This window comes from Cuculus canorus, chromosome 5, assembly GCF_017976375.1.
Source record: "Cuculus canorus isolate bCucCan1 chromosome 5, bCucCan1.pri, whole genome shotgun sequence".
Classification (NCBI taxonomy): Eukaryota; Metazoa; Chordata; class Aves; order Cuculiformes; family Cuculidae; genus Cuculus; species Cuculus canorus.
The window spans coordinates 22,315,947-22,335,877 of NC_071405.1; the positions used below are offsets into that span (position 1 = coordinate 22,315,947).

The 19,931-nt window shown below is 37.4% G+C and overlaps 1 protein-coding gene across 2 annotated transcripts in view; it reads right to left on the reverse strand.

The window, feature by feature from the left end:
- Positions 1 to 2,216: 2,216 nt before the first annotated feature.
- PTPN21 (protein tyrosine phosphatase non-receptor type 21) overlaps positions 2,217 to 19,931 on the reverse strand; it is a 44,537-nt gene continuing 26,822 nt past the window's right edge. Inside the window, exons 14-20 of one of the 2 annotated variants that reach the window (XM_054066717.1) lie at positions 17,681 to 19,143; positions 15,239 to 15,376; positions 12,488 to 12,709; positions 11,152 to 11,280; positions 10,589 to 10,823; positions 9,856 to 10,016; positions 2,217 to 8,992 (exon numbers count right to left, since the gene is read on the reverse strand). In XM_054066717.1, coding sequence (XP_053922692.1) covers positions 8,864 to 8,992; positions 9,856 to 10,016; positions 10,589 to 10,823; positions 11,152 to 11,280; positions 12,488 to 12,709; positions 15,239 to 15,376; positions 17,681 to 19,143 — 2,477 coding nt within the window. In that variant the 3' untranslated portion in view covers positions 2,217 to 8,863. The remainder of the gene's footprint in view (positions 8,993 to 9,855; positions 10,017 to 10,588; positions 10,824 to 11,151; positions 11,281 to 12,487; positions 12,710 to 15,238; positions 15,377 to 17,680; positions 19,144 to 19,931) is intronic. The other variant, XM_054066718.1, reaches the window with a different exon arrangement.

Here is a 19,931-nt window from a genome sequence, read left to right on the forward strand (position 1 = left end):
ACTTTTTCAAGCCAGAAGTCACCCTCAAAGAAAATTTAGTCAGACTTAGCGGTTACCATAGCTGGTCTGCCTCTGCAAGGCAGCTTTCAGGACTGCAAGAATCAGGAAATAAAAATAATGCCATATTTTCAATTTGTCACAGAAAGGACGGCTTAGATAGGAAAATCGAGGCAGTACAATTCCCTAAGATTCATACTTACAATTAAATTTCTTCTCCAAATTCAGGGAGAAAAGTAAACATTTGGCAACTGATGGAATTTACAGAGACCTATGGTTCCTGGTCTTAAGGAAACAACTTGTATTTTTTAAATACAGAGCATTCACTTGCTGTTTCTGGAGGTTCAGATATAGCCACCTCAGACCTCAGCACAGATAAATAGACAAATCCACTAAAATAATATCTTTCTCATTATTAAAATAAAACCAATCTTCTAAATTCCTAAGGCTTTTTTGCAAAAGATTTTGTCAATGGAAAGATATTTTCAGCTTCAATCGGTCGTGAATAGTGCAGTATACAGGCAGAAGAAATCAGATACACACATGCACACACAAGTATGCAGTTCCTTCAAATCACTTACTATCACTATTAGCCAGGCTTGGCAGGGGCTTTCTTCATAGGTACTTAACACTGGTGAAAATTCTTCATTCACCTCTAGGTATGGTAATTCAGGGTTTGTTCATGGAAAGACTTGATGTCCTTCTAAATTTATGTAAGGCACATGATGTCATTTTAGAAATGGCTAGTAATAATAACATGAAATAAGCAGTTTCAGTTAAAAACATCTCTGCAAGCCCTCCAAATCTTTTCTAGTTGTTTTGTTTATTACAGCAGACACCTTAAATCCATAGAATAAGCAGGGCAGAAAATAATACTGGTTTGGTATGTTGGGGATGGCAGATGTTTGGTTTAAACTTACGTGTCCATCTGAAAGACTGCCATGCAGATTAGTTTGGGAGGTGTGGTGAGCATTCAGAAACGGTACAGAATTTTTCTAAGCTTTACCCGTTCAAATTCCCACATCTATGTTCAGCCCGTTTGCAAACATAGAGCCCAGGAACGTGCACGTGCCCTGAAGTCCTTGCTTCAGAAAGGCTCCCAAATAATGCCGTGGACTCAAATGTTAGAACATGTCTTCAAACCCATGCAGCTCTGAAAGATCAAGAAGTTTTGGGGTAAAATAGTCCCAGGCTCTCCCCTTTCCTACTTATACTTGTTTTTTGTTTGAATTAATGAAGCTAGTTTAAAACAATGGTAATAGCAACACAATTAGTCTTTAAGTATCAGAACCACCACTTTTCTAAGCATTACGTTCCAGGGAGACAGACAACAGCCATCACTCAAATACAAGTGCCAGCAGCAGAAAGTTCGACTCACCTGAGAGCCAGGCTGAGCCAGTGGGATACACAGTGATGCAAAATAACTTGCCTAGATTAGAGCAAATGAGCATTCACCTTTCTTCCAGTCCTCACTCAATTCCAACATTCATACAACACTGTTTTGCTGTCAGTACCTGTGTAAGTGACATTCCCATCATACTTACAAACTGTGATCATCCACACGTGGCTCTCAGGCTGCAGGAGGTAAGCTGGCAAAGTTTCTGTGGCACTGGGCGGCTTCTGTCTTCATGCAGAGTCCAGCCTTCCAGGGGATGCTTATAAAAATAGTGGAGAGAAAATATACACATTTATATGCTGTCATCGACCTCTCAGGGAAAAGGAATGAGTGTTAAAAAAACCAACCACACTAGCCATTGCATGGAACATTCCCAAGGACTTGGGAATTGATCAGAGAAGTACAAAATAGCTGATGTGTTACTATCTTATCTTACTTTGATTAATGACATCAAATAGAGCATATCTGGAAGACGCATTTTAATTAAAAGCTTGGTGGTTCCTGATACCATTAAGTGGGCAGCACATCAGGTGTTCAGCAAAGACAATGGAGATGAGATTGTCTATTGTGAAACTGCAACATCTAGTATGAAAATAATTTATCATGATGTTACGAGGTCTTGTGCTGCACTGGGTGCACACAGCAAGTCTTCTGGACCTCTTCCATTTTGGGTACATGTCACTTAGAAATGAAGAAAAACTTCAGTGTTGGTTATTGGTAACAGCTTCAATGATACTAAGCATACCATCGACTGCTTCCTTTTCATGTGTTTTTGGAAAGGGTTTTTCAACTTTCAAAATTTTTATTTTATATCCCTCTTCCACTTCAAGGTTACACAGAAATTGACTACACAGTACTAAAAATAGCTTTAGAAAATGCAAAACATTATAAACTATAATGATAGGATAGTGGTAGCAGGGCACAAGACCTTCCTGCCACAAAGGTAATGGCTATTAGCATTTGATGGTACAAGTTTTATCTTTGTACTGAGGTACAGGAGAGTACGTGCAGCACTTCAGAAGAGGGATAACAGCTTTGTTTACAGAAGGTCAAGTACCAACCTTGGACTACACATTAAAACTAAGTTCACTGACTTTTATTTTAATAATGGAACAATAAAAACTCATAGTTGCTTCAAATATTTATTTCCATGGCAAAAATAGACTATAATATATTCATTTCACATATATTACATTCAGTAATACAAGCTTTTCTATGAAACACAATTTGTACATTGTTTTACAAACCAATTTCAGTTTTACAAGACTTAAAGCTGTTTTGATTATACATTTTTACAGTATTGGTGGCAAGACAGCAAAACCAGACGTTAACCACTAGCTTAGTACTAGAAAATGATACTTCATGTTTGCTACTGTTTAAACAAAGTCCCATTTAAATCCTTGCATACTGGCTCACATGAAAAAGGAAGGAAATGGAGCCAGAACCTGCACTCCTCTGACATCAAGGACTCAGTCGTAAAAAAGTACTGAAAGGACTTCCAACACCGATGTGCTTTAGCTGAAGAGATTTCAGCAATGTGCAGGAGTGTACATACTTACTGCTTTGCCAGGTCAAGCCTCTAAAATTTCCATAAAAAGGACAGATATGTTGGGCATTTCAAAGCAACTTACGGTGTCTTTGTGAGGAGCATATACACCTTGTCTGTCACAATACAGGACTAGTAAGGAGACAGACTGGAGGATTTTATGTGTTTTTTTCTCCATCAAGTTTCCTACCATTCTAAAATTTAATGGCATTTGCAAAGTCTTTAAAGTATTTTAAAAGGCTCTTAATCTTACCTAAATATTTCCAAATGGAAAAATAGCATTTAAATTCCCTTTATAAAGGCTAGGCACCTTCTGAAACTGTGCTCATAAAATTAATAATTTGGTAGTTTTGACTGCTGCATAGCTGAACCAAAATAACATTGTGGTATCTACAGACTTGCTCTCTAACTTGTCACAGGCTGGATCTGTTGTAAACTCTATTCTTTAGGTTTTTTTGCATTTGATTTCTATTTTCATTCCCTAATTAGAGCTGAAGAATGGACTTCTAAAGAACAAATAAACTGGAGGTTATTCTTCACTGTTGAATGTAGCATCATGTGGAAAAGAGCAAAGAATAAAACCAAAGGCCATTTAGCAACTGTTTTTTGAAATGCTCATTGAAGTTAAGAAACCCTTCTTTTCTCAGCCCCTGTAGACCTTAAAGTAACATGTGTGATGCCGAGAGAATGCACCAAGTTAACTAGTCCCCAACAGGATCTTGCTATGAACTTTATTCTTTTTTTTTTTAACAGATAGGTTTGCAACAGCTATTAAAAATTGAAGATTTTTTCCCCTACCTTAGCCTGGTATTAGAGGTTCACTGAAGTGTTGATATCACTGTATTGCAAGTGCTGCATCACCACATAATTTCTAAGTCCATCCTAAATTCCACATTTCAAGGGCCTGATTTTCAGACCAGCCTTAACCTGGTGCAGTTCTCACCTACCATAAATACCTGGCTGCATTCATAAAGTATTTAGACTTTCAAATCATCTTACCCGCATCCATTAGAAACCACTGCAAAATTGCATGTCTGCCTCTTCCCTCTACATGTGTAAAACCAGAGACCACAGTTTGAAAAATCTGACCTTTAATAAGTAAACAGAAACTGAGCTGACAGATTGCATAAAATACATTTGGTAAGGAAGCTACGTGAAGATAACAGAGCCTCTGGAAAAATCCTTGGAATTTCAAAAATCACATTTTAAAAAGCCAGTAAAAATAACACCTATGACTACACATTCACTCACCCTACCATGCCATGAAAAACATACCATATGAATCAAACCCTTCTAGCGGGTCTACTGTGGGTACAAAATTTTCCAAATCCTCCAAATGCCTTCAGCCATTCCTCAAATCCTCACTCTCCACTTCCAACATTTTGTCCTTTTGCAAGAGAATTTCTTCCAAGTTATCTCAGCTACTTTTTTCTTTGAATGCTGTAACTTCATGCGTGTACATTCTTGCTGCATTCTTTTGGTTAATTCTTGTAATCTGTACTTAAATTTAAAACAGACGTGAGTATTCATGCTTTAAGGGCTCAAGCTTTCATTGGCAATAAGCCCATTTTAATTCCCACAATATCGGGAAGAACTTCAGGAATTTTACATCTTGCAGGTCTTTACAGTATTGAAAAAAAAAAAAAATCCCCAAACTTAAATCTAAAGCACAGAGTTCTTAGCAACCGAAGTGTTGTTTCTTTTAAATTAATAACTTGAACTACCTATTGAAATGTAGTAATGAGTTCACCATTTTATGTCCAGGGTTTTAGTAATGCTGATAGTAAAACTGAGGTCTCATTACACAGCCAGCTTGCATGATAAATGACCCGGCAGTTCCCAAGTTTGGTCCAGAGGCCATTGAAATCTATGAGCCACTCAACTTCAACAGCTGCGCCAACAAGAAAAATGTAGCAGTCGCTACACAGATATACAGGATTACTAGAGGAGCCAAAAATACATTTCTCAAAATACCAGAAGGTTTTTTTTCTATTTTATTACACATTTATTTTACTTTTTTTTTGTTACTAATTTACTTTTTTCCTAAATGTTAATGATAACTTAGAGCAGTTTTTCATCCACAGAAATTACAGGAACTCTGCCTTGCTCACCTGCTTTGAATTAAATGTTTTTCTAGATATAGCACCCAGCACTTGTAGGTTTTATCATTCACTTGTGCAAAAGGTATCACAATGACAGCAATACTAAGGCATAGAACTTTTCCTGAGCCTCATAGGGATCAGCAGGAAAAGGAGAGCACAGCTGTGCAGGCTGCAGAAAAGCTATGCAACACTCCCCTGTGTATCATGGAGCTACTCCCTCATGGAACAGGGTGAGGAGTGATTTGCAGCCGACAGTTAAGCCTGCTAAGTCAGTGACATCTTTACAATGAATGGGCCTCTGACTTTATGTTCTTAGAGAAGAGCTGCTAGTCCATGACTACAGAGATTCGCTGGCCAAAAAAATCTCCTGTCAGAGCAGTCGAGAAAGAAATCAAACATGCAGCAGCCCTTACTACAATTTGTGTGTACTTCTGATTTTTCATAGAATTTGACCCTAAAAAGTGTTTTACACTTAGCCCCGAAAAGACGGTCAAATCTGTCTCTTGACAGTATGTAGCACCTATTTTTATCCCTGAGAGCTCTGACATCCCTAGAGATCAGCATCATCTTTACCATTTACTGCAAGAACATCTTCATACAACTTTCCTTACTAAAAATTCAGCTCAAATCTTACATAATAATCTAGTTTCATCCTCATAAAAACAGAAGCACATTTGGCAAAATGCACAGGCTTATAGTGGAGTTTTAAGCTTTTGACAAAAAAATCCACCTCTGACTGACTGCATTTGGACAGTGGATGTTCTTATAATGTCCAACATTTCATGAAGCACCCAGCGCAACTACATATCAAAAGCATCCCTTTTCAAAGCGCAGAAGAAAGTGCTAAAAGTGGAATTTTCACTTAAAAAATAACTGAAAATCTACAAAATGTTTTTAGCATTACTTGTGTTACAGGAGCTTGTGAGGTTTATTTTCATTTGGTACCTTTAGAAGAGAAACTGCTCGTTTTCAACAGTCATTTGTCGCCACATGCTTATACACAGAAGTAATCCTGCTGTCTTCAGTAGGAACTTCCATGAAGTCAAATCTATCAAGGTCAAGCCTATTAATGCAAAAATGGACTGCTGACAGACAGATCTGAAAGCTGAAGTGGAGGAGGTAGCAGTGTCATGCTTAAAAAAATAGAGCCTGTGACTACCAGACTAGTGAAAAACCTCCTCTTAAGGTGATAACTTCTTTCAGCTAAACAGAAAAGAAAGCCAAAAGAGACACATTTCCTCACTCACCTCAGATAATCCCATAAACTCTGGATTACATTGCTTGTCTTAACTGCTCCTTTCAATGCCTCACAGCTGACGTTCTGTCCCAGTAACTGCTGAACAGCTAAAAATTGTTACTTGAAGTTGCGGCTGTATACAATTTCATTAAAAGCTGCATGTGTCAGGTTATGAAGATCACATTCAAAACTTTAGAAACAGAAATGCTACAATCTGCATTTTAGAGCATACTTTCCCACTCAAAACTATTTCTGAAGATTGAAGTGAACTGTGGAAAAAAGTAGCACTGTCTTTTAAAACACAGCATGATACAAATAACTATGTTTTTTTTCTTTCAATGCTTCTGTTAACGTATATATGTCAAACTGGTTTGTCTGCAAGATTTACGTATGAAGAATCAGTCCTCAGTAACTTGTTTCCTCTGGACCTCCAGCTTTACATTGGACACTTAATACTTCCTAGGCATCTTATAGTTACAAAAAGAATATTTGTTTCCCTCATCTGAAATAGTCAGTCTTACATTTACTGAGAGTAGAATGATTCAGACTGTCTTAAAGCAGATCAAATGCACCAGATTAATTTAATGTACTTAAAAATAATACATTTTGTATAAAATGACATATTAGCATAATGTCATTTGGATTGTATGTTTTTCTTTGAGGAAGTAGCTTATTACAGAGGAAATAGAGATAAGCTATTCATCATTCCTAATTAATGTTTTAGGAGACAATATTGTTTTGAAGGGGTTTTAATTAATCATAATAGTTTCCAAGCCCTTGACTGAAAACCATGTGCTCAGAAAAATAACGTAATTTCACCAGTGATAAAAATGACTTTCAGTCTCATTTCATTTTGCTAAGCAAGTATCAAAGGAAACAGGCACTTCAGCACGCCTGCACACTTGTCTGCCATAAGGGTCTTTCTGGAGTAAACCAGATATTTACAAGCTAATAGTTCACTTTTGAATGGGGATTTTCAACTCAGCATCTCGAAACTCTTGAAAAAGCAGGTAAAACCACACTGTCCCCATCTGAAAAGCACAGACAGAGGTTTATTTAGGGATACTATCATTACACCAGACCCATGGGACAAAACGGAAACTACCAAAGGTACAACTTATCTTCAGGTCCATGCCACAGCCAGTGACTCAGCCACCTACACAGCTACTAAAATATCCATGTCTCCTGCACTGCTTCTAAGAGCTCTGACATTCTCGAAGTGTTCTCAAATGGCTTCTGTAGATATTCTTCACTGCAACGCTGCACAGCATTAGGAAAATCTATTCTAGTACTGACAAAATAGTCTGGAGGATTCTACAGAAACTTCCAGTGCTTTAAAGGCTTTCTTCACTGGAAACACAAGCAGTTTTAATGGTCATTTGTGCACTGTGTAAACCAACAATCATAGCTGCCACACTTCCTCCATTATGTTTCATACTATCATTTCCACTTCACCACGATACACCTTCTTACTCCAATTTTGGTTCTCTTACTTCATCAACTTAAAAGGCTCTTCCTAAAACAACAGGTTAGTAACAGTATTTTACCATATGAAACAATGCATGATTATACTTTCTATGTTTAACTACATAAATAACAGAGCAAAAAAAAGTGCTTAAACTTTTGCATCCACTTTGATTTCAGCCAGTAAAATCAAACTGTCCTCTAAATATATGAATAATACTGCATATGTACTTTCTCTCATCCATTCATTTCCAATAACCTTGTTGATAATTAGAATATTTTTCCCCTGGTTGTTGCCCACAACTCAAGAGGTAAACATGCCTCTGCTCAAATGGAATTTATCAACAGTGCACATCATCTTTCACTTCTCAGTTCTATCACACAGCACTACAACTATCTACCAATGGCCTCCCCTAGTATTTTGTACATGATTTTTGAAAAGTTAGTTAGTTCAAACATTGTCAGTCTTCTCTGAAAATATTATGCTGCTTAAAAAGTTTTGGATTGTGGTGCTGGTTTGGTTTGGTTTGGTTTTTTTTAAATTAAAAAATGCTGAATATAAAAATAACTGTCATTAAAGCAACAGCTTAAAATATCTAAGAGCTGTTAATTTTGCTGAGAAAACCAGAGGAAACCAAGACTTCATTTAAAAAATATAGATGTATTATTCTAAGTAGAAAATTGAAAGCAAATTGAAACCACATAAGACCTTGACATTCCCAAGGAACAGGTTTCCCACCCCATGCGCATCTACAGATTTTAGCTTTCACAAAATTATCTTTTAAAACATAATGTTAGTAAAATTGTGCCATGTACTTCCATTCCATAAGATACTTCTTTGCCCAGAGTAACACCACTCTAAAGAATGTATACAAGTACTACAGACTGTTACAAGTAAAATCATTCCCTAATATGACTGTAGTTGAACATGGGAAGAATTTAGTCCAGCGAAGATCCTGCTTTGCTGGGGCTGTTATCACAACTTGCAATTAACAGTCACATACCAGCCCTAAAAGGTAACCATGTGATTCATCATACCAAAACACCAGTGAGAGCAGGTCTGCCTGGACAACTGTAATTTTATGTAAACTCTTGCAGCGTCCCTTAGGAAGTGGCAGGGATTAAATAAGTCTAGAACTTTTGAGAAACTGAATGAGAACTCCGTAGACGAAAGTGTACTGCGATAGAGTCTGCACCATCATCATTCTCTGCTGCCTCAACATGTCCAGCACTCGTGGGATGTCCAGCATCTGAAAGAAGAGAAGAAACAATTACAAGTGATTGGTGAGCAAGACAACTGGCTTGTACTTTCTCAGCAGGCAGTTCAAAGCACTATTGGTGATCTAAGGACATAATCCACTGCTCTAATTTCATTTCTGACAATTCATTGCCCATGCCTGCAGTATGGACTGTGCTACACCTCTGACTATGCCTACCTCAGCGTCCTCATCTGTAAAATATCCATAATGCTAAATTTACCTATCCCATGGGGTATGGGTCTTCACAAATCTAGTGGCTGCAAGATCTGTCACAGTGTTAGGACTGGGTTACATAATGAAACAATCACTTTATTGAGCCTCAACTGGCATATTATGTTATTAATAAACACTTTACAGCTGTTCATTTCTGGCTAAAAGCTGATAAGACCGAGTTTTATTCTATTAAACTACGTTTGTCCTCTGCTGAGGCTGACGCTGCAGAAACTACTACACTAAGAAACAAAATATTTAATAGCAAGGACAGAGACTGGCCAAAGGCATGTTCTTTAATATTATCCATTATAACTAAGGCATGAAGTAGTAAACTCAGAGTGAAATCCTGAAATATGCTTAGTAGCCTAGGGCACACCTTGTTCTACTCAATGATTCAACATCTTATGGAGTCAAGAATCCAAATGAGCATTCCAGCACCCAATGTGTAAGTGGGCAGCTCTAGAAGCTTATTAACTTCTGTTGAATTGCCAAGAGCTTTTGCAACCATAGTTGCAAGTGCTCTTCCAAAGGCCACATCTTGGGAAAGCTCAGATAAACAGCCATGAAAAGTTTATTAGGCAAGCTATTTATTCTTCCACTACCTAACATTATTTAAAGCATGAGAAAGAAAAAGACATCACCTCATTGTGTTCCAAGCAAGCAATCATGATCTCTGACAGTATGACCACTCCTGTTCGTCCTACACCTGCACTGCAATGTACCAGTAGAGGAGGATTAGAGTTTTTAGGATCCGCAGTGCTGTTCGTATGGCGCCGCACTGACTGTATCTCTTCCAAGTATGCTATTAAGTTCAACAAGATAAGCATAATAAATTTAAGAGATAAAGCCACATAAGATGATATGATATGATATGATATGATACGATACAATAAGATATTATGCTGTATGACCACCAGAAAAGTAGCAATTCAACAAATGACACCCCACAGAAAAATTATATCACATTATATTCCAACTAAAGCAATACAGATCTATAAAGATCATCTAACTTCTGTGAGGCTTTCCTTGCCTTGTTCCACTGTTACCCACCAAAGGTGGCTCATGGCCATCTCGCTACTTCTGGAACATATTCAAATGCGTAGTATGTGATGCAGTTATGTTTTAATCTATATGACCTTTTAGTGAATTATGTATTTGGCCTTGGACATAAACACTCACTTTAAAAAACTGGCAGGTATATTCCTGCCAAAAATATAACTCAGTATCTCTTGCTGGTCTGAAGAAATTTTTTTCAGCAGAATGCTTGGCATACTTATCAAGAGGTAATTCACATATAGCAGATATTTTAGGAGTTATTAGTAAAAAAAACCCAAACCCAACAACCCCAAAAGAAAGCTCTTAAATGAGACTTACAGAGAAATCCCTTTAAATCCTCTGGACAGCCATGCTCTGGCCAGTCAGTATACTGCAGGTGCCAGACTGTTCTCTCCTGTCCTGTGAGAAGATGTTTAATCTTCAAACCCGTAGTTGCATAGCAGCCTGAGTCGGTACGGAATCTTGTGGTAATCTTAAATCTGCCGTATGTTACGGTGTTGTGCCTTGAACCAAGACGAGGCCAGTATCTGAAGCTTTTTTCTCTCCCACTTTCCTTAAAAGTAAAACACTTGCTTAACAAGAAACATAAGAACACTCACACAACTGATGCTCCTGTGACAACTGTATTTCCCCTCTATTAAGTACTACTACAGTGTTAGTTTCTCACTGAGTAAACCAACTTTCCAGTGGGAAGAGTTTGCAGATTTGTGTCTTTCTGCAAAGGAAAGCAAGACAAAATTTCAAAGGGGTAACTAGAAATTTATCTTTTATTAGTGTTCTTGTTGGAGCAAAGGTATTCTTCTTCTAACAGATCATGACAAAACCATGACAAAATCATGACAAGGGATTTCTGGGAGAAACACAACTCAGTTTATACTCACTTCCTCTGCTGTCACCATGGCTATGATGGCAATCCCTTGTTCCCAGATCATCTGCCAGAAATCTTGACATGTATTATGCAAAGGGCCCTGCGTAGCAATGTAATCCCACTCTATGCCACCAACAGAGATCTGTAAAAAGAAAGACATTAGATTAGAAATTATTGTAATATATCAATTATAGTAATTATCCCTTTCCATAATTCTTAAGTCAGCCATTTGATGATGCACAAACTGAAAAAAGACAGCAACACTGGAGAAGTAGGAGCCCACTGTGAGTTACAGCTGTCTCCCAGATTTTAGATGGATCTTGTCATATTAGATGCAGGAGAGACACTTATACAGGCACATAGCTGAATAAATGTACTTTATAACACCAGCATAATGTAAAAGTAAGTAAATAAAACTGTATTTCTCTTCTGTGAATTTAACGTATTCTAGCCAATTCAGGTTTAGAGAAGCTTTCATACCCTGGCGCTGTATATGGTATTATATGCACTAAAAAGTCAGAATTAGCTGATGTTTCCTCAAAAAATATTATCTTGTTTGTCAAGGGTCAGAAGAGTTACTGAACATTAGAATGAGTCGAAGTATAGAAATTATGGTACCATGTCAGTGTGCAAACATATTTTTTTAAAAAAAGGCAGCAACATAACTATAACCGGTACTCGGAAGACCTCAACTCTTTTCAGAGAAGGCCTGAAGCCAACTATAGTTGCACTATAAGTAGGTAAATGCATTGAAAATTAGTGAACAGGCTTGAAGGTTCTTGAATTCACCCTGCAACTTCTTTACTTCTTGAACAGTTTAAAGAGCTTAGCCAGGGGAAAGAGAGAAACTGAAGATTACGAAAGAGCAGATTTACCCCCGGCTCATCTATTCCTCTAACCATCCAAAAAAGCTTAAGCTGGGAGCTACTGTACTGCCTGTTGTAGATCTAGTCCAAGAGTGTAGAAGACGAAGAAATAATAAGGATTGTCACTGTCATTCAGAAACATCATAATCATTGCAAAGGATCCCAGTTTGTTGTAAAGATATTTGTCTTAACCCTAGGAAGAACTGGCATATCTTCTGTTAGCAGCAACCCACAGAGAGAGAAAGCAGGCAGTAAATCAATACAGAAGTGAAATGCAGAAGACTGCTCCAATAATTAACCCTCCATTATTCTACATAATGAGGAAAAACAGGTGCCTCCTTTCCCCAAAGAAACATCTGCAGAAGGAGTCAAAGCAAGACACGGACGGATTCTCACTCTCTAACCAAACCAAAACTGATAGCTAAACCCATTTTTAGCTACCCCATGAACTGGAAAACATTTCTCCAACAGTATTTCTCTCACCTTGATATGAGATGCATTGATGTAACCCGTGTTATTTTCTTTGGTTGGAACTAGCTCTACTCTGGTATCATCATAAGGAAGGACATCCTGGAAACGGTTTCTTTCAGCATTTTCAGGAAGCCGAGCTATTGAGCACTCGCCATCTACAAGTCTTTTTTTCTGGATGCGCTCATATTCAGTAAACACCATCCCCTGCTCTAATCGTTGTTCCAGAAATTTACACTGAAAGACAGAACACAGGTAACTATACAAAGTCACATTCTAAGGTGAGTTTATTTTAACAGAGAATGCATGAAGGAATAAATGTATGTATTCTCCTCTTCTATATACTTTTTCAATGCTTTTCCAGCTCTTAGTATTTTCATAAACATACCAGAATAGTTAGAAGCAGCCCTAACCAGAATTTTGTTAAGTGAAAACTAAGAAGCCCGTTACTTCATTAGGTGACAAAGACTGTGGATAACACTAGTGAAAGAAAAATTATTTCATAGTTTCTATAAAAACAACCCAGTTGGGTGAAGAAACATCTGGCCAAACCAGGCAGCTATGCTATACTACAAACTGCCTTAAATACCTTTGAGCAACACATATTCATTATGCCTTCTGCTCAATATAGTACATTAGATTACATCATTTGGAAAGGTCTCTTTTAACCTTGTAATTAAAAACAAAATTAAGTCAACTTTGTCATTTTGATGAAGAAAGACTCTAAAAATGTAAAACAAAACACTTGCTTCAGTCTGTGAACTGACCATTCGATACCAATATTACACATTTTCTTAGGGGGAAAATAGTAAACTCTGAATACAGCAGCAAAGCCTTGTTAGAGCCTCTTTCTGCACCTGACATATAAACCAAGAATTTTTTCTACCAGTATAATTGAATCTTTTTTATTAAATAAGCCGCTCCCTCTCCTCCTCCTCCCCCCAGTTTATTCTTTCGAAACCAAGTTCTTTCTAAATCGTAAGACGCTTCTGGAATTTCAGCAGCTCTTTGCCAACAATAATTACAGGAAAAACATGTAAGATTTTAGCCAGAAAATTTCATCTATGTCACATGTCCCTAGCCTCTCACAGTGACTACTCTGCAGTATCAGATCACAAAAGTGTCTGGTATCAAATAACCGTAATGCCAAATGTTGCAGAGGAAGGAGTAAAACCTCAATCACATGCAATTTACACATCAATACCTTAACTGTACAAACTCCTTTATCAACCTTAGGCTAAATTCCCCAATTTTAACTAATAATAACATGAAGCTGAGCAATGAAACAAGCATTGAATCGACTTTAAAGTTATATTCTAAAATATCACCAGTCTGGACATACTTTCATGTTAGATGTCTACTTTGCGTTACCTTTTCTTAACTGCTTGAGGAATTACTTCCATTTTGTGATAGTTATTCTGCCTCTACATGACTGCCTGAAGAGAAAGTGTAGTGACGTGTCTTTTTCATGACTTTCTGGTTCTTTTTACCTCAATTCTTTGAGCAGAGCTAGCTGAATAATAATAGGGCCGATTTCAAGAAAAAGGTCAGTCAAGGAAGAGATGATTTTTTTAAATAGGAGGAAATAACCAACACAGATAGTAAATGTAGAACTGTATCTTAATAATGCAATGTTAATTTCTGTAACTTAGCATCTTTAAGGAACATAGATAGCTCAGAAAGAACTTCAGCTGCATTGAAATGAAACAGCCAAATCCCTCTCCTATGGATCTCACTCCAAGACTTCAAACTCCATGAATGAATTTCTACTGTGTGGCTTGCAATTACTTTTCTTGGCCTGTTCCTTAAACATGCAGCTGAAGAGAGCAGGACTATTCTTTCAGGTTCTAATCCCTGCCTAGTGACTGTCAACAAATTGAGCTCAAGAGTCTGTAGCTAAGGGTGTCCAGCCACTCAGAACTGGATTCTAAAGAGACAACTGGTCACAGAATGTATAATAATCACCGTAGGCTTTGGTGTTATCTAATTGGTCCCTGGTCAGGTATATGACAGCACTGTTACACATAGTCCTTTGCATGCTGGATATTGACTGTATTTCACCTTCCTGCACATTTTTAATGATAAATTAGGCAGGCTGAAGTGTATTTACTAATGCTCGTTACCCTGACAGAAGCCGATGGAGCCCTATTTTTCTCAAAGAATGATCCTCAAGTTCTAGAACTTGATGATCCCGCAGTAATCCGAGAACTTTTACTGAATTTAAAATTTCTGCAGATCACACAAGTTCCATCTATATTTTCATGGATCCACCTAAGAAAAAGAGATAAATACTATCTGCACATGCTGTACCCTCAGGATGCAATTTAACAACAAAATTTATTGTGAAAATTGTATTTATTATTAATAATTACATCTAAGTTCAATCTCACACTCAAAATTCTAATTTTCATATGTTTTCAGTCTGGCCAAAAAAAAGTAAAAATTAAGAGATAAAACAGAAAGACTTGGCACAAAAAATTATCAGTAAATACTAGTTAATTTGCTTCCTACATGTTCAAAAGGAACACCACAAGCTGAATCACTGTCATCTTAAATCTTAAAGAAAAATCTAAGTTACACCCAACACTTAGAGCAAAGTTTTATCAGTCAGAAGTCTAATTTTTCATTTTGTTTCTATTTTTAGTGTTTGAATTGCTTTGTATCTGAAGCATTTTGAAGTCAACACAAAGTACCATTCATATGCATTCTGTTTTGAAAAATCACTAGTGTGAAATGGAATTCAGGCATTAAAAAACTTCAACATACCCGTTCATCATTTGTTGCTCTTGTTGATTCTTCTCTCCCTTCATCTGGCAAAGGCATTCTAGTCAAAGCTAGTCCATTCAGGGCAGCTAGCTTTAGCGGCCCTATTTTTTTTGCATCATTTTTGTTCTTCTTCATACCCTGAAAAACAAAAGTTAAAACTTGTAAATATTCTTAAATATCTGTTCAAGTTATAAAGCAGAAACCAGAGGAGTTCAATTAAGTAAAGGATACTTCTTTGACCCCTTCTGCAAATGGCTCTGACTTTTTTTTCCTGATAAGCACTGCAGAGAGAGATTAGGGTGGTGGGACTACATTCCTCCAAGGACACAACACAAGTCTGTCTTCATTCCAGGCAGGTTAATGAAACTACATGAGAATGGCAAATATTGTTCCCTACAAAGCTCACAACTGAGGGTGTGACATGACAACTCTGGATAATTAACATTCTTGAATAGAATTGGAATCATTTTGAATCCCAGAAATACATAAAAATTATTCATTACTAAACTATTCAGTTTGTAGGCACTTTTTTTTCCCTACAAGTGAGTGTAACACAGAGCATTTGCCTTTACAATATTTTGATATAGTTAAGTGTTTGATTGTTTCCAACAAAGTGCACATACAAAAAATGAACACAGAATTGCACACACATTTGAGCCCTGAACCATGCCATGAATCTAAATGATTGAAGTTACTATTCATTATCTGAGAAAAATAGCAAAGGGGAATTTTTATGAATGAATAAATTCAGATGATTCATTTAAATAGGGAAAGCTTTATAATTCCTGCAGTTGCTAAGCTTGGTTGTTAGCAAAAATACCCTGAAAATGTGAGGTATATGCTGTTTGAATTATAATCAATCCTTTCATAAGCTAAATGGTAATAAGGAGTAGGACGACAAAGCTAAGAGGATCAGACCACATTTAAAAGCAAAGTGAATACAAACACAACCCCAAGAGTACATTGGAAAGCAAAAGGTGCAAACATTGGTAGGAGCCAGCTTTCTTACCAGGATATTCATCTCAATATTGAATAAAGTAAAGTATTATTCTATATTATACAATAGTACTCAAATATTACTGAACTAGAAAGCATTTTACTGAACAATTCCAGTGAAGAAAGTTTAAATATCAATTTAATTTCAAAGGTTGACTTGCATATTTACATAGCTATGAGAAGGAAAAGGCAGAGTATGATTTTGGTACATGCGCTAGTGTATGAAAACGTATCTTTTGGAGAACAAAATACTAAGAGACTAGTGTGAACACAAGGAAAAAGGTATCACCCTTTTTCCCCTATATCCACAAAACAAACAGAAGGAAGGAGACTTCAAAAAGCAAACATATTTATAAAATTAATTGAAGCTGATGAAGATTCATTTCATTGTGTCCAGCGCCATGTACAGGAATTCTGACAGGCAAAAAATTGTGAAAGTATTACTATTTAAATACATATCTTACTCTAGAGTAGCTTTCACAGCATCAGCTGTAACAGTTACTACAGTAGCAGAAGTTATATGGTAGTTCCACTGCAGTTCAATTTGTGCAGAAACTATCTGACGCTAAGTCAGGTTGAGTTAACATCAATTTTAAAAGGCAAAATAACAATAAAAATTATTTTCCTCCATTAGCACCTGAAAAATGCCACAGACTATATTTAACTGAACAAAAGTTTTGAACAAAGCAAATAGTGAGGACTACAAGTGAAATTGTACAGTCTCACATAGACCTTCATGGTTCTACGAGATGGGAAATATGGGGAATGTGAAACTTGCAGTTCTTCACTACTTAGGGCTTCATAGCATCGGAGTAGGAGAAAGAGGCATGGCAAGCAAGACACAGTGAGATGAAACCAGTTTGAATGCAAGGCAGAAGGGAAAGGATATGAAAAGGGGAAGGGATGGAGGAAAGAAGAGAATGCAAGGAAAGAATGTATTGCCTAATGCATTATTATGTCCCTCTCTTAAGTCAAAAGAAGAAAACAAATGAATCAAGTTAAACATTCATCCACATCCTATTTTTCACTGAGAGGAAGATTAGAACCCTGGTAGTGAAATGGAAGCAGTTATATCTGTTCCAGATAAGGATAGGTAGGGCAGAATTCAGGATCTAGAATTGACTTTAAATTTGCATATTTTACAGTTGCTAGCCAAGTTAGGGGTATCAGATGGATAAGGTCTGCACAGCTAAATTTATGCAGAAGGACTATACAAACAGAACTTAGACATGACAGAGAAGGGAATAAAAGACAGATAAGTGAAGACAATGAGGGAAAGAAAACAGAAAAACAAATGCCAAGATAAGGTAGCCTTTACTTCACATGTTTTAAAAGCATATCAGGTTAATTAAAAAAAAAAAACAAGCCTCAAACAAAAAGCCACACAACTCCTGCTTATAGAACAATTCAAACCAACCCAAACCAGGAGGAATAATATACACTTACACCTAGTGGGGGAAGGCCTTCCACAATATTCTTCTTCCCAGACAAAAGGTCAGACACAGGTCTCTTCTTCACTGAATCTTTCCTTACCCTGTATCTCCCTGATGTTGTAAGGTCGGATTCTGACATAGATGGAGTAAGTAATCCTTCCCCTCTTCTCTGTACCTGGCTTTCTACTAGTAAATGGACAGGGCTTATATCTTTCATTCTCTTTTCTGTCTCTGCAATATGCAATTTAGGCTCAAGAATATGCAAAGGACCAGCAGATGAAGCAACAGAGCTATAAGGGTAGTTCAGTATTGAATCATGAGAATAACCACCCATAATGGATGACAGTTGGGTTTGATCTTCAGGTAGCGGAGAAAGACTTGTACTAGTCTTGTTTTCTTCTTCAAATTCTTCTTCTTCCTCACTACTATGAATCAGCATAGTAGCATCTGAAAGAGTTTTCTTATGTTCACAGTTCACACCTTCTTGCTCATTTTCTTTTTGCTTTGTTCTCTCCATCAGAATGTTGGGCTGTGACCCTTCTGAGATAACTCTTGGAAGAGCCACATCTGCTGCAGAAGCTGACATGGTCCTCTCTTTAATTCTCATTCCTTCAAAGCTGGGAGTCAAGCCTGCTATTTCAATACTGTTTCTTTTCTGCAGCTGAGCATGGCGTGCTGACGTTAGAGGTTCACTGACTTCCTGAAGAGAATGCGCCACAGGTAGGCTGTCTTCCTGAAATGTTTGGACAGAATGGTGGACTCGCCTTGTAATAAGATCTGGATTGCTGCTGCTAATGTAGATATGTCGGGAAAGGTCTGGAGTACTATTTGCAGGTCTTGGGTATGGGTATGGGGGAGGTGGTCGATAGACTTGGGTCTTCATTATATTTGGTGCTGGATAGTCCTGAGCCTGGAGTTGCACATTTGTCAACTCGGGCACACTGACTGCCCCAACAACTGGGCGCTTTTCAGCAGGATAAGGATAGGGGGATTGGCAATGAAAACTGTAGTTCAGGTTAAATGGGTAATGGTTTGATTGTGGGGAAGTGAAGTGCGCATGTTCGCGTATTTCAGGCTGACTGTAAACTAAGGCATCAGGCCTGCTGTACGCATATGAATTGCTGATGTTAAGATTTCTCATCGAATGACTCTGCCTATCTGTGTGCACCATTCCCCTGTTGAGCTGTCTCATCACGGTCTCATAGTCTGGTGTGGGACGATAAGAAGGTGGTATTAGTGCACTGTGTCGGTGCGATGGGACGTAATCTGTTCTGAGCACATCGCTTCCAGTAATGCTTGGGTTAGAGGACATGGGGGACGGTTGCAAGTAATGCTGTGGATTGTTCAAGGAGTTTGTGCTATGTGCACTATAGACACTACCATTGCGGATCCGACCACCGTAGTCATGAGGGGCTCTATCCAAGCTAGTCTGAGAGTGACAGTAGTATCCATTTTGATTGCCCACAAAGAGGTTATCTGAAAGTAAAGTTTAAGAACAACCTTTACGTCCAAGACATCAAACAAAGGCATTCTCTATTTAAGATGTAGCTAACGAATGTCTGAGATTTAAAAAAATCTCAGTTATTCTTAGCTAGGTACTGAATTGAGAAGGGAAAAAAAGGGCTACAGAAGAGAACAATTAATTCATTGCTTTAGATGCCTTTCATGATTTAACTCTACAAGTTCACCAAAATCCCTGTCATATTTATGGTAATGAATTTGCTGACAGTCAAAAGTTCTTTTGTTTGCGAGAAAATTGTTTAAAACTAGGATGTGTGCAGTAGCAACTAAGAAGCACAATAGCTTTCAGTGTGTTCAACAATAACTCCAGCACTATATTGGAAAAATCCAGTTACATTCTGAATTTATATACCTATATCTTCATGATTACTTGTGTAACTGTGTTTAGACAGAAAATGTGCTTATGCCCTTACTAGTGAGTTATGAGTATTTATTTAATCCAGCTGACTTGTAGGAGTGGAAGCTCCCTGTCAAAACTGAGGCAACTTTGCAAAAGATCAGATTAAGCTCTTTTGGGCAGCAACTTTGTTAAAGACACAACGTGCAAAAATAAAAAAAAATTAAAAAAAAAAGGAGAGAAAGCAGCCATGACTCCATTGTTAAACTGCTTAGATTAGGAATGTGCATTCCTTCAGAATTCCAGTTAGAGTTTGTTAGGGTTTTGAGGTTTTTTCTTTCCTTCTTTTCAATGAAATGTAGAACAAGCCTGTAACTTGCTGCCTACTTAGCTTTTGAATTCCCTA